The sequence below is a fragment of the Myxine glutinosa genome, chromosome 1 (genome assembly GCF_964187855.1).
Source record: "Myxine glutinosa chromosome 1, kmMyxGlut1.1, whole genome shotgun sequence".
In the NCBI taxonomy this organism is placed as follows: Eukaryota; Metazoa; Chordata; class Myxini; order Myxiniformes; family Myxinidae; genus Myxine; species Myxine glutinosa.
The window spans coordinates 226990120-227005325 of NC_136261.1; the positions used below are offsets into that span (position 1 = coordinate 226990120).

At 44.0% G+C, this 15206-nt stretch overlaps 1 protein-coding gene across 1 annotated transcript in view; it reads left to right on the forward strand.

The window, feature by feature from the left end:
* Positions 1-14997, forward strand: part of LOC137434688 (protein patched homolog 1) — a 211590-nt gene extending 196593 nt beyond the window's left edge. Inside the window, exons 22-24 of the mRNA XM_068127838.2 lie at positions 2890-2989; positions 3181-3480; positions 12901-14997. Of these exons, the coding sequence (XP_067983939.1) occupies positions 2890-2989; positions 3181-3480; positions 12901-13272 (772 nt within the window). The 3' untranslated portion in view covers positions 13273-14997. The remainder of the gene's footprint in view (positions 1-2889; positions 2990-3180; positions 3481-12900) is intronic.
* The last annotated feature ends 209 nt before the right edge of the window (positions 14998-15206 follow it).

Consider the following 15206-nt stretch of genomic DNA (forward strand, 5'->3'; position numbering starts at 1 on the left):
TACAAAATGTAAATGTTTCATGATATTTGTTATATTATATCACCTTTATCTTTCAATATTGTTGAAATGAAGATCAAATAGCTGTATGTTGAAATATGTTGAAAAAGTCTAAACTTTACATGGGGTGTACTTACTTTTTCACGTGACTGTATATGTATGTATATATATATATGTATGTATATATATATATATATATATATATATATATATATATATATATATATGTATGTATGTATGTATGTATGTATGTATGTATATATGTATATATATATATATATATATATATATATATATATATATATACACACAATATGTATACAGCCACCAGCCAATATATATATACAGCCACCAGCCAATCAGGGCTATATATATATATAAGCAAAGATTTGCGGTTGGGAGTATATCCAAATGACTCCATGGTAAGATCTCCAACCTTTAATTGAACAAACAATGACTCAACGTTTGGTTTTTGTTTTTTTTTTGGTTTTTTTTTTTTTTTTTTGTATACAAGATCGAGGCTCGTGAAAGAGCGAACATTAATCACACAGAAAGACAAACAGACACACAAAACAAATAACATCGGGAGCGGTAGACAAGATGGGGAGAGAGGGGGAAGGACACAAACACAACATTTGAGAGCAGGGACCGAGAGACATGGAGACATCGAGAGAACTGTGGGAGGGAGAGGGCTTTGGGGGGGAGGAATGGGAAGGGGGGGGGGGGTGGGAGAGGTATAAAACATATATACAGCCACCAGCCATTAACAACATGTGAAGCCACACGCCTCCGTTAATCTTCCTCAAGAGTGATAAAATCATCTCAACATCCCCTTACATGCACAGTGGGCGGGGTATATGCAAAGTGGGGTGGGCAATGCTGGACAGCCAATGAAACCGTATCACACCGCTCTCGTGAACAGAGACGTTACCGACCAAATTCAAAAATCAACCGCATATTAACAGCTCAAAATAATCCTGTAAGCAATGCTGGATTATAACGCAAGTGTTGAGAAAATCCGGAACAATCATTACATTTAATCAAAAGTTAAACTTGCAAACAATGAAATTGTAAATTAAATTAAAAAAATTAAAAAACTTTTTCCTCCATTAATTTCACCATTGAAGAGGAGAAAAATGGAGCCCTTCCCTTCCTGGATACACTCGTGGCAAGGGATCCCAAAGGAGCCTTAAAGGTAACGGTGTACAGAAAACCTACACACACTGATCGCTACCTTGATTTCAAGTCTTGCCATCCAATGGAACACAAAAGATCGGTGGTGCACACCCTCTCAAAAAGAGCACGTGATTTACCATCTACCTTTGAAGACAAGATGAGTGAGGTGGACCATCTTCAAAATGTGTTAAGGGCAAATGGCTATCCTGACAGCTTGCTACCCAACAGGAAAACGATAAGGGCTTCCCCACACAACAGGCTGAGACCGCGAGAACAACCAAAAGGTTGGTGTGTTCTCCCTTTTGTACCGGGGGTTTCACAGAGGGTCGGCAGAATTTTGAAATCGGCAGGAGTGAGGGTGAGTTTCACACCGGTTTTCACCCTTCGCCAAGCCCTTATGAGGGTCAAGGACAAGCTTCCGAGGAAGGATAGGTCAGGGGTGGTATACGTGGTGCCCTGTGGTTGTGGAGCTGAGTATGTGGGTGAAACCGGGAGGACCTTAGGTCAATGTATTACTGAACACCAAAAAGCATTTGAATGTAATTATCCTAGCAGATCTGCTATTGCCAAACACGGCCTTAAGGAAGGCCACACACCTTTATGGGACAGGGTTGATATTTTGGGCTCCACACCCAACAGAAACAGAAGACGTGTTTTGGAGGCTTGGCACACAGAAGAAACTTTTACCTCGATCACACAAGAGGTCGTTGACTTACCGGTAGCTTTTGACCCACTCTTGTGTAAACGAAGCAGGCATTCCGTACTTTGAACAACGAGTCCACATAATATATCACACAAGGTTTTTATTCGGACAAATTGCCCCCTCCCACCTCCAATCCCTCCAACCCACCCCTCTCCCACCCCCCCCCCCCCCCTCCACTTCCAACCCCCTCTGGTTCCCCCCCCCCCCCATTTTATCCCTCCTAAAACCAACCTTCCCGCATTCACCTTTACCGCATAGGGCCACATGTGATGATCTTGATAATGTGACAATTTTATTTTGTCTTAAAAAATTTTGGCTTTAATATATTTACAGTTTTAATTTAATTTACAATTTAATTGTTTGCAAGTTTAACTTTTGATTAAATGTAATGATTGTTCCGGATTTTCTCAACACTTGCGTTATAATCCAGCATTGCTTACAGGATTATTTTGAACTGTTAATATGCGGTTGATTTTTGAATTTGGTCGGTAACGTCTCCGTTCACGAGAGCGGTGTGATACGGTTTCATTGGCTGTCCAGCATTGCCCACCCCACTTTGCATATACCCCACCCACTTTGCATATAAGGGGATGTTGAGATGATTTTATCACTCTTGAGGAAGATTAACGGAGGCGTGTGGCTTCACATGTTGTTAATCGAAACGTTGAGTCATTGTTTGTTCAATTAAAGGTTGGAGATCTTACTATGGAGTCATATATATATATATATATATATATGTCTGTAGCAGTTAAATGTAGCCATGATGATGCAGCAGCTGAATGTCCATGAGGAGAATGTGATGCAGGAAATTCTGAATGGAAATTTTCCTCATTTCATTTTCTAAACATTCCCTTGGAAAACTTGAAATGCACGGAGCGATGTTGCTCAAAGTAAATTCCAAATCGGGTTTTTTATTTCTTTTTTTCTATTTCCGGCAAGGTGAAATGTTGGGGAGCGGAGTGGAAAGCATTGTGTTTAGCACATTATTTACAAATAATTAATCACTTTTACAGATACTTCTTTGCCGTGCTGACCATAATGACAGTGCTCGGTGCACTCAATGGCCTGGTATTGCTGCCCGTCCTACTGTCACTGATCGGACCCCCACCAGAGGTACGTCTATAGAATGCAAGTCTTATAAACACTGATTAAAATTTGGATGTATAACTCATTTTCAGTCTGCCTTTTTCCTTCTTTAGAAAATTTCATCCTGTCTTTAACTGCATGATAAATCCTCATCTAATCTCGTTTTTTAAACACTACTTATGTCTTTATGCACCTGACAGTTTGTTGTTATTTCACAGGTAATCCCAGCCAATGGCGGTAATCGTCTCGCGACACCATCCCCACAGCCTCCTCCTTATCGGCGTGGACGACCTGTTCAGCGACCATTCCCGCCACCTTACCCAGGACTTAGTCCACGTCCCCAGCCGGGTACATACACGGTGACGGAGAGTTCTGACTCGGAGTTCTGCTCGGAGACGACAGGGTCAGGTGCAAGCGAAGACGTTGTGGGTGGTTCAGTCGCCACGGCAGAGCCAAATCCTTTTGTGGGTCCACAATCAGTTGGCGCACATCTCCGACAGCTGTCTCCACGAATAACGGTACAGAAGTAGTGGCAATTGCCTTTGGCAGCACCAATGCTCTGTAAAGAGTATGGTACATTAAAATCAAAATACCTTTTGTCGATCTGTCTATGAGTAATTAAATGAAGAACAACAACCTCGATTAAGAAAGATGTTATTTTATAATCTCCACAACAATGTACGTAATGTTTGATTAAGGTAGGGAAAGAAGATGCCTTTATTGGGAATGGTGCGACATGATGCCGTCCCTCCACACTTCAGTATGGATACATCCCCCTCACTTCTTTCGTTGAGTAGACTCAACATTTTCCATTTCAAATTACCAGCGATACCATAAGATAGAGATCCCTTTGGTGTGGGCGTTCATGATGCTGATCTACAGTGACTTTAGAAAGTATTCACACCCCTTGACTTTTTTCACATTTTGTTTATCACAGCCTAAAGTTAAAATGGATTAAATTGAGATTTTTTGTCACTGATCTACACATAATATCCCATAATGTCAAAGTGGATTTATTTTTTCTTTTCTAGAAATTTTTACAAAATAATTTAAAATTAAATAACAATAAATACTTAATTTACACAAGTATTCCACCCCCCTGGGTCAATACTTCATAGAAGCACCTTTGGCAGCGATTACACCTTCGAGTCTTTGAGTTACAGCTTTGAATCTTCTTCATTATGTCTGTGTCAGCTTTACCCATCTGCATTTGGGGAGTTTCTCCAATTCTTCCTTGCAGATGTGCTCAAGCTCTGTCAAGTTGGATGGGGACTGCCGGTGAACAACAATATTCAAGTCTTTCCACAGATTCTCAATTGGATTCAAGTCTGGGCTTTGGCTGGGCCAATCAGGACCTTCACATTCTTGTTCTGAAGCCATTCCAGTGTTGTTTTGGCTGTATGCTTGGGATCATTGTCCTGTTGGATCATAAATCGTCACCACAGTCTAAAGTCCTTTGCATTCTGAAGCAGGTTATCCTCAAGGATTTGCCTGCAGTTGGCTTCATTCATTGTTCCGTTTATCATTACAAGTCTCCCTGTCCCTGCTGCTGCAAAGCATCCCCATAGCATGATGCTGCCTCCATCATGTTTCATGGTAGGGATGGTGTTACATGGATGATCAGCTGTGCTCAGTTTCCACCAGACGTAGTGCTTTGCATTTAGACCAAAGAGTTCAATTTTCGTCTCATCAGACCACAGAATATTTTGCCTCATGCTCTCAGTCTTTCACGTGCCTTTTTGAATACTCAAGGCATGCTGTCATGTGCCTTTTTCTCAGGAGTGGCTTCCGTCTGGCCACTTTCCCATGAAGTCTAGATTTGTGAAGGGCTTCCAGCAGGTTCTCCCATCTCAGCCAAGGATCTCTGTAGTTCTGTCAGAGTGGTCATTGGCTTCTTGGTCACTTCCTTGACCAAGGTCCTTCTTTCCCGTTGCTCAGTTTGGTCGGACGGCCGGCTCTTGGAAGAGTCTGGGTAGTTTCATATTCTTTCCATTTCCTAATGATGGAGGTCACTGTGCTCTTGGGAATTCTCAACACTAGAAATTGCTTTATGCCCTTCCCCAGATCTATGGCTTCTCACAATTATATCTCGGATTTCTATGGACAGTTCCTTGGACTTCATGTTAGAGTTTCTGCTCTGACGTGCACTGTCAAATGTGGGTGTGTTTCTTTCTAAATCATATCCAATCAATTGAATTGTCCACAAGTAGACTCCAATCAAGTTGTAGAGACATGTCGATGATGATCAAAGGAAATTTGATGCACCTGAACTCAATTTGGCGTGTCATTGCAAAGGGGTTGAATCCTTATTGACTCAAGGCATTTCAGCTTTTCATTTTTAATTATTTTGTATTTTAAAAAAATTCCACTTTGACATTATGGGGTATTATGTGTAGATCAGTGACAAAAATCTCAATTTAATCCATTTTAAATTCAGGTTGTAACACAACAAAATGTGAAAAAAGTCAAGGGGTATGAATAATTTCTGAAGGCAATGTATAACCAAGAACGAGGAGGTTATACAGGATGGTGCGTGGGGAATCTTGGCTCTCCTTTCCGACAGAGGCGTGTCCCTCTTTTTTCAAGTAGGGATACTTGTAAGGTTGTATTGTCATATGACTTCATCTAAATTCTAAATGAAGCTGGGAGTGTTTGTTATAAAATAAAATAAATTATTGAAAATAGCAAATTGGAAGAATTTATTTTGGAAATTAAATTAAAGATGAGAATTAGGAGTCCTGACAGTGATGGTGGTTCGTCTGTAGCCTGTGGCTGCTGGTTGCATCATTTTCTGGGGGCATGGTTGCTGCTGATGCAATGCGCTTTGTCCGCTGGTACTCATTTTGCTGACCTTGGAAGGATGACAGGCTGAGTCAACCCACCTGATGTTAATTCAACGGAATGGCAGGGGCTCAAAATCAGGACTCTAATATGTCAAGCCAGCCATCTTCACCGTTAAGTCAACACCAGGCTTCTGACAGTGATGGGAGGAGGGTATGGCAAAATGAGTGAAAAATGCGTTGATGGGTTTTTTTTTTTTTTTTTTTTTTTGTATACAAGATCGAAGCTCGTGAAAGACTTAACATTAATCACACAAAAAGTCAAACCGACACATTAAACACAAAAATAAGGGGGGCGGTAGACAAGATGGGGAGAGAGGGGGAAGGACACAAACACAACATTTGAGAGCAGGCACATCGGGAGAAATGTGGGAGGGGGAGGGCTTGGGGGGAGGTGGGAGAGGTATAAAACATATGAACACTGCAAGGACTTCCAGGAAAGAAGTTGGAATTTCAAAAAAAGTGTATCTAGGGTGAATTAGCAGGGGTAGAAAAGATCAAGGTTTTGGATGGGGGAAGACAAGAGATGGTGGTGAACAGCTGTTTTAAAGACCTGGAGGGAGGAGTGGGATTGAAGGGAGTGGGGGAGTTTGTTCCAGAGGCGGGAGAAAAGGGGAATGAAAGAGTGAAGGTGAGCAGAGAGCCTAGATTTTGGCAGTTTAACCATAAGAGGGTTGCAAGCAGATCTTGTGCGACCTGAAGGAATATTGGGGTGACAGAGCACAGAGAGAGTTGGGGGAGCAAGACCGGAGAGGAGTCGGTAGAAGACAGAAAGACTACCAAACCTGCCTGCGGTGAGTAAGTGAAAGGCCCTCGGAGTTAGCTTCATCGCAGGAGATTCCAATGATTCTGAAAGCTTTGGTTTCAACAGCGTGAAGCCGAGCTCGGTGTGAGGCAGGAGCACCGGCCCAGAAGGGGGAACAGTATTCCATTGAGCTGCGGATGAAAGCCTTGTATGTGGGGAGGAGCTCAGGTGTGCCAAGGAAGGACTTCGCACAACGGAGGATGCCCAGTCGGCGACTGGCTTTGGAGGCCAGCTTGGAAATGTCGTTTTCCCAAGAAAGATCATGGCAGATAGTGAGACCCAAAAGCTTGAGCGACAACTTATTGGAGAGGATTGTTGAGAAAGTAGATGGGAGGGTTTTCCAGTCGGTCTTTTCGAAGAGACATAGTAAGAGTGTGAGATTTGTCAGGATTGAAAGACATGTTCCACTTGTTTGACCAGTCTGTGATTTTGTCCAGGTCTGCAGAGAGTGAGGAGGCTGCAGACTGCCGATCTGAGGGATGAGGAATGGAGCGGCAGATAGTGGAATCATCAGCAAAGAGATAGAGAAGATTTTCCAGAGAGTCGGAGAGATCATTGATGAAGACCAGAAATAGCACAGGGCCCTGAACACTACCTTGGGGAATGCCAGCCAGAACAGGAAGGGGAGATGAGAGAAATCCATTCAGGGCCACACGTTGCCTCCGACCAGAGAGGAAGTCCACAAGCCATGAGTGGAGATTTCCATGGATACCATAGGAGGAGAGTTTGGTGAGCAGAGCTGTGTGCCAGACCGTATCGAAGGCACATGATATGTCAAGTGAGACAGCTCTGATATCCTGTTTGGCATTGAGGACCTCCATCCATTGTTGAGACAGCAGAAGCAACATGTCCAGAGTAGAATGATCTGGTCTGAATCCAAATTGATGATCAGAGATCAAGCCATTGGAGAAGAGGGAGGATTTGATATCCGAAGCAATGATGGATTCCATGACTTTGCTGATAAATTGGAAGCAGGCTGATTGGTCTGTAGTTGCAAGGATCTGTTTTTGCACCTTTTTTGTGTAAAGCGGTAATGTTTGCTGATTTCCAAGATGCTGGCAGATGACCTTGAGCAAAAGAGAGGGTGAAAAGAACAGAGAGAGGGAGAGAGAGAGCGGCAGAGCAGGATTTTCGGACCCGTGGGCTGATGCCGTCTGGTCCAGTTGCAGAATCAGAGTCGAGGTTTGACAGAAACTTCTCCACCTTGTCAGGAGAGAAGGACACAGAGTCCAGGGGGTTAGACTGGGAAAGGTGGGAACAGAGAGAGATGGGTTTGGGACACAAGATTTTGAGGCAAACACAGAGTTGAGGCAATTGAGGCATCAATTAGCAATCCCTGGTGTTGGGCTAGCGGCTAGGGTGCCGGCTTAGGATCCTAGGATCCTGGGTTCGAATCTCGGTCGATCGCCGAATTAACGCCAGGGGGGTTGACTCAGCCTGTCATCCTTCCGAGGTCGGCTAATTGAGTACCAGTTCACTGGTAATTCCCTGTTTGTCGTTGAAGGCGGCAAAAAGGGTTGGCGTCAGGAAGGGCATCCGGCCGTAAAACATTGCTTCAAAAAGGGGACCAAAAAAAACAACAACTACCACGGTCCCCGAAAAGGCCAACCCCCGCTTTGCGGGGAAAAATGGCCTCTAAACGGTGGTTTTTTTTACAGAGTTGAGGCATTCGGCTTTGTCACGTGTGGTGTCAACTGTGTTAGCCATTTGAGGTAAGGGAGGGGATGGAGGGGGAACAAACATCAGAAACGGATTTGACCAGACGCCACCAGGATTTGGAGGAAGAGACAGGTTTGAGAGTTCAATCTTGAGTGTGGAGAGATAGTGCTTCCTGGTTCCGAGCTTGGTGGAAGGAACTGAGATTGCCTTCAGTTGGATTTGCCTTTCAAGAGGCAAAGGCAAGTTGTTTCAGGGCAACTGCCTCACCACAAGATTCAGTGTACCATGGACGGGAGGAAGGTTTCGACAACTGAAGACGAGATGGGATATATCTGTGCATGAGAGAGAGCAGTTTGCTTTGGAAGAATTCCCCGGAAGAATTGATGTCAGAGGCAGTAGAGATGGGAGACCAGTCCAGATGATTGATGGCTGCTTGCAGACAGTGCCAGTCAGGCTGAGTGAAATGCCAGACTCGTCGGCGCTGAGGAGGCTCTCTGAGATTGGCCAGAGAGATGTCCACTTTAACAAGCACATGATCAGAAGAACCGATTGGAGCAGAAGAAGAGCAGCAGACATTTGCAGGGAAGTTTGTCATAACCAAGTCCAGAAGAGAAGATACTCCATTGACTGTGATCCGGGTCGGGAAATTGACAGATTGTGTCAGTCCCAATGAGTCGCAGAAGTCCTTTGCTGAGGTGCCATGGCTGGTGAGAGAGGAACCCACACCCAGCCAGCTGGCATGATGACAGTTGAAGTCGCCACATATGAGGAAGAGAGATTTGGGATGAGTTGATAGAAGTTGGTCCATGTTGTCCGACAGCGAAATGTAAATGGAGTCATCACTGTTTGGAGGACGGTACAGAACGCATATGAACAGAAGGTGGGAGCGGAGAGGAAGTCGTAGCCAGATGTACTCCTGGGGGTGGGGTGGAGAGAGGGCAGTGCAAGGAGAGTGAGGAAGAGAGTTTTTGATAAAGATAGCCACCCCACCACCAGGACGAGGCTCAGGTCTATCATACCGGAGGAGGGAGTAACCAGGAAGAGATATTAAGGAATCAGAGACATCTTGAAGGAGGAAAGTTTCTGTTAAGCAGATCAAGTCTGGATTGTCAGAAGCAACCTGAATGGAGAGTTCAATCAGGTTTGAGCGAAGGCCTCGGATGTTTGAGGTCCATACCGTTAATGAGGAGAGAGAGGGAGCATCGGGTGCAGGACAGGGGAGGGGAGGGGTAGGGTCAGATGAAGGATGAGAGGGGGAGGTAGGAAGAGCAGTTGATAGTGTGTCAGAGATTACAGAAGAGTTACAAGAAAGGGAAGGATGAGGAGGACGAAAGGTTTGATGGTGATGGGATGAGGCATAGTGAGGGGTTGTTTGAGGGGGGGGGGGGGGCAAAGGAAAGTAGAAGGTTGGGGGAGGTGGAGGTATGAGATAGAAGGGAGACGAAGTGGGGAGGATGCAGCTTTGAGAAGGAGGTGGGAGGAGGGAGAATTTGGGAAGGATGGTTGGGGGGGAGTTTTGAATGGGAGGGGAAAGGGGGTAGTTTGGGGGGGGGGGCAAGAGGGAGTATAGGAGGGGAGGGGCAAGGGGGGAGTATAGGAGGGGAGGGGCAAGGGGGGAGTTTAGGAGGGGAGGGGCAAGGGGGGAGATTTGGAGGGGAGGAGCAAGGGGGGAGTTTAGAAAGTGGATGATTAATGAAAGATGAACATTTATAACAAATTGGGTTTATTGTGATTTTCAAGTTAGCGATCCTTTTAAGAACGATGGAGGAGGGGTGGAATGAATGAGAATTTAGAGCATGTAGTGAGAAAGAATTATAAGAGATTGAATATTTTTTTGAAATGGAATGAGTTGAAGAGGAAATTGAAAGGAGCCTTTTAAAAGGAAGAAAAACAGCGTGTGTAATAAACCACTGAATAAAACACTGCAGGGGAAAGTTTAAACATATTTCAACAGAACCGTGAAGAACAGTCTTATATTCACAAAGATACCAACGGGGAGAGGGCCTTGAGGGACAACCAGAATGACTTGAACAGGGCAAAAGGTGGAAGGCAAGGCGATAATGGGGGCAGGGCGGGACAGCGCACGTGGACAGAGGCACACGATGGGACAAAAGCACACGAGGAGAAAGGGAAATAAAAGTTTTTTGTTTTTGTTTTTTGGGGGGTTGGGGTGGGGGTTACAATGTTAGACAAAGAGTAGATGTTCGGGGAAGTTTGGGGGAGAAGGGAAAATCTAAAAACCTAGCAAAAACAGCGAAGGAAGGAACAAACTTTGACGGGGGAAGCCTGAGGCAAGGCCGCACACACGCGGCAAACAGAAACGATTGATTCATGATTTACTGGGTTCATTCATGATTTAAAAGGGGCAACAGACTCTGACATTTGGTTAAACGGGATATCAATGCGAACTTTTAAAAGGATGCAGATGTTAATTGTCTTAGTTCAGCGTCGGTAATAAATTGAGTTGAATGAATTGGGCCATGCAAAGTTTCGTGAACATTTATTGCAATGTAGATATGATGCAGGCTTGATGGAAAAGGAGCCTTTTCTTACGTCAAAGATTCATTCCATTCGTTTCTATGGAAACCTGACAACATAATGAACAATGACAGACATTAATTACACCAGCCAAGTCACCTGAGTTCTCTTCTTCCTTAATATCACATAATCACAAGAGGGCACTCTGAAATGGCCAGTGATTGGATGGCTCTCAAAGTAATTTCAAGCTCATGTAATTTATTTCTCACAAAGAACCAGTTATGCTGCCTTTGTAATGCCAATTATATGGTATTCTTTTGAAGTGAAATTAAAGCTCGTTTATTTTGTATATATACTTGATTTGACGTTTATTGTGTATGATATGTCTCTCAGCTTACAAAACAAATGATACAATAAATAAGAGCATATTTAGAGCGCGAGACAGGGCTGGTAGGATAGCCTGGAGCTATGCACACTCGCCTCGAAGCTGTCTAACCTGGGTTTGAATCCCAGCCCAGGTATAAACTGTCATTCCAGTGTCTCACTGACGGGATGTGTTTGCCATCCCTTAGCTGGATGTTAAACTGGCGTCCCGTTTGCTGGTATGAGTTGGTAGACGTTAAATATCCCATGGTGTCATTCACAAAGAGTGGACGAGCTATCACCAGCATCCTCAACAAATGACAAATTCCTGCCCTAACCTACAGGGGGTGTCACATAAGTGGAACAGCCACGCTCCCTCACCCTGTCCCTTTACCCCCCCCCCCCCCTTCCCCCTCCGCCCCACCCCCCTCCGGCCTTCCCCTGCAGCAATGATGCAAAACAGCAGCTACGTGTTTCACACCAAATGAATGAATGAAGAGCTCAAGAGGTATTTTATTCCTCATAAGTGCATGCATTAATAATCTCAGTCACACATCCAAAATGTTTGGTTAGACAGGCAAACATCTACAAATCTACCGTTGTCCTCTTCATTGTTGTTGTTGTTTGTATAAGGGTTAAGTTATATAAATATTGGTGTGATGTCATGATAAGATAGTTTATTTTCATTATACAACCACAATGCATTTACCAAATCATTATTGCAAAGTAAAATGTTGTTAAATAAATGGTGACGATGTCAAAATTCAATCAATACTCGTAGAACATACTGAATGAGAAGTTTATCGCAAAAGGCCTAGCCCACGTGATGTAGCTCTAGATCCACAAGGTGAGATTGTGTCTAATGTGGCGAATGCAACATTTGAAATGAAATTTTTCAATTCACTTCATTCTTCATCATATGAACCAAATTTCCTCATTGCGGTGGAGAAACGAAAAACGAAGAGACCCAGTCTGTAACTCAACTCCAAAAAGTCTACATTGTCCAGGAAATACTTGGACATCTAAACACAGGAGGACACCATTTAACCTATCATTCCTGTAACGTATCTCCACACCCCAGCACCTCCACCTGCTGCAAGTAGTACTCATTATACAGCTAACTGAAAACAGGGAATTTGATCAGGGTCCTGGCAATGCAGAGGCCTGTTCCCTTTTGAAAGATACTGAGACCTCTAACATCCACAAACCATAAATGTAGATTGGAGAGCTAACTTTATATCCTCACCCAAAGGATAGTGTGCAGTACCACAACAGGCCCCATGTCAGAACAGCAGTTTATAGTCAAGCTTGACATTCTCAGGGACTGATCCCAGACAAGAAAGTATTGGGTTCAATTTCAATTGTTGTCACATTTCACCTAAAGAGTTTTAAATTGTCCTTAAGAAAAGACGAGTCTTTAAGACACAACGTCCTGGAAAAATTGGCACAACGATGCACAGAAAATCAGCATGCAGCACACCTTCCAATGAAGCATCATCAAAGAGTACAAGGTGAGTTTGTACTCGTGCACTTTAGGTGGGAAAGTGACTTGCCTGGGGGAAAAAAATATCTACTGGTGTGCAGGAGTTGTCAGGGAGTTGCTGTACATATCATTGGCGGTGGCCTTTGTATGGTCAATGAAAAGCATTGCTATTGAGGGTTAGCTGAGTTATTCAGACTATACATTCAAATATCTGCTAAAAACCACCTTCTGGCCAAATCATTGAGTAAGTTTTCTTCCAGGCCTCGTACAGCCAATCTCACTCACTTCCTTGTCGCTTCATTCCCCACAGGTTGTAAGGCCGGCAGCCCAGCCTGTCTCCCTGGAGATGGGTCCTATGCAGCTACCATGCTATCGAACGGATGAGGAGGCCAGCTTTGCTTGGCAGGAAAGCACAGAAACTTCCAGGGCCAATGGCAGGTGCCCAGCCTCACTCGACTTTCGTCACTGCAGATCGCACAGGACTCGGCCTTGTCAGCAAAGCGCCGCACCTTCTTCTCTGACAACGGTCACGGCAACGGCATCGGTCACAGTGGCGCTGCACACACCGGTATGCATCACGTTGCCTGATGTTCATGAAGAAGAGGAAGCTTTTCACCACCCACACGTGCCTTCGGGCGAAGCGCGGGGTGCGACGGGAAGCAGGCCAGATGAAGCAAAATGATCCTGTTGGCCGCACTGTACACAGATGTTTATTTCCATTACCATCGCCTCTGTCACCACCATTCTATTCCAACCGAATCATACACTGGTTCCCTCACTTCTGCAAAAATTTCAGAAAGTCTCCCTCTAGAAGAATGCTTCTGGAGGATAGCCTGCTTCATAAGATAGGCGAACTTGGGAAGTAATTTTTATGGCATACTACCATTTTAAAGGGAACTGACGATTCGTTTAAAGGAGTATCTTTGAACTAAGAGCCATATTTTTCATACCGCGGAAGCATTATTTACCAGCCAGTAAGCGTCGGCCTAGTTGTATCGAAGTACTACGACTTGGGAACATATCTTTGTCTTCATTGTTGTCCTAGCGGGCTCAGTTTGATCAGTCGTCCTCCATGCGAAGCCTCTTGATTCATCAAAGCAAATTACCAAGCATTCCAAATCACCGGCAGCAAGCCCGTCCAATTTGTGACCACGGCATTCGAGCCAGGTAGAACTCCACCTGCATTGCGATAGCAGCGTGGAATTTTTCTGACCTATTCGAGCTAAACCTGATAAATGGAGTCTTAGAATCTTTTCTCAAACACACCTGTGGCACACGTTTGAATTGGCATTATGCATACGGAGCCGTTCGCCTTTACGTGGTTTACTCTTTTATAATAAGTATACGGGTTTTATAAGTTCTTTTTATCTTTCCTCAACGTCTTCTTTTGCCCATCCCCTTGGATGCTTTGAAACCATGGTTTGTGCGAATGTTTCTTTTTTATCAGCTTGCATATCGTCCACCGTAAACCGAGCGACTGCCTGCCGCGACGACGTGATGACAGAGGCTTTGGCTCAATTGCAAACGTGGTGCGTTCATCACAATTCCACGGGCCTCAGCTTCCCGTGCGGGAGATGCCATGTTTGTCAAAGCGGGAAGGGGAGGGAGGGGCACTCTACAGTTACAGTAAACGATATAATATAAATTATTTATGATGGAAGGCTTTATTTTTGTAGTGTACAGAGTAGTCTTTTGTGGCAGAAGTATATTTAAAAGATGTTTTATACGCACGCAATAGTTCTTTACTAAATCCAGGTCCTAGCTTCTGAATACATTGTCCAGAAACTTCCCCTGACCTTAATGGCTTCAGGTCGACCTCAGTGGTATTTCCGTTCAGGTGTTATGCCGTTTAGTAGTGCCCTTGCTAAATCCACAGCATGGCGGCAGCCATTTTGTTTCAAAATACAGATCACCTAGTTAAAAAGCCAAACCCGCTAAAAGAGCACGCACCCATTTTGAAGAGCCTGCGATTGCAAAGTAGTTTCCTTTTTTAACTCGTCTCACTCAAAACATCAAGTCATACCTTTCTTGGGGTTTTGCATTTAACTACTTGATGATGTCTTTTGTGTGTTGGATGCACGACTTCTTTTTCATCGTTGGGTCAAATACCTTTCCATAACTTATACCTTTACATATCTCATGACAATGAAGAATATGACCACCAAAGGGCTGGTTAGAAGCAGCAATAATGGATGTTAACAACCGGTGGCATGTATGTTTGCCCTCATTTGAAGGTAACCCAGTACATTGTGTCTTACAGTGGTGCACATAACACAACTTCAATGATGGTCATCATGCTTTGAAGTGACAAATATCCTATGTTGGTGCCATTCCTGGTGCTCTGTATAGCTTACGAATTTAATACTGCGAATTTTTCCACGTTCTAACTAATAAATTTTTGATACAATCCTGTTTGTCCCACTTGTTGTGTTATCCAAAGACTAACATCAAGAGCTTTTCAATCAAGGTTTGAAAGGCTGTTCCAAATCATTGGAAAGTTATTCATATAACAATTGAGGAATTATTATCCAAACTGAAGATAGAAAGCTGTAAAATACTAAATGTGACGTACAGGGAGGGAACAAAAAAAATTAGAAAACACCAATATAAGGTCAC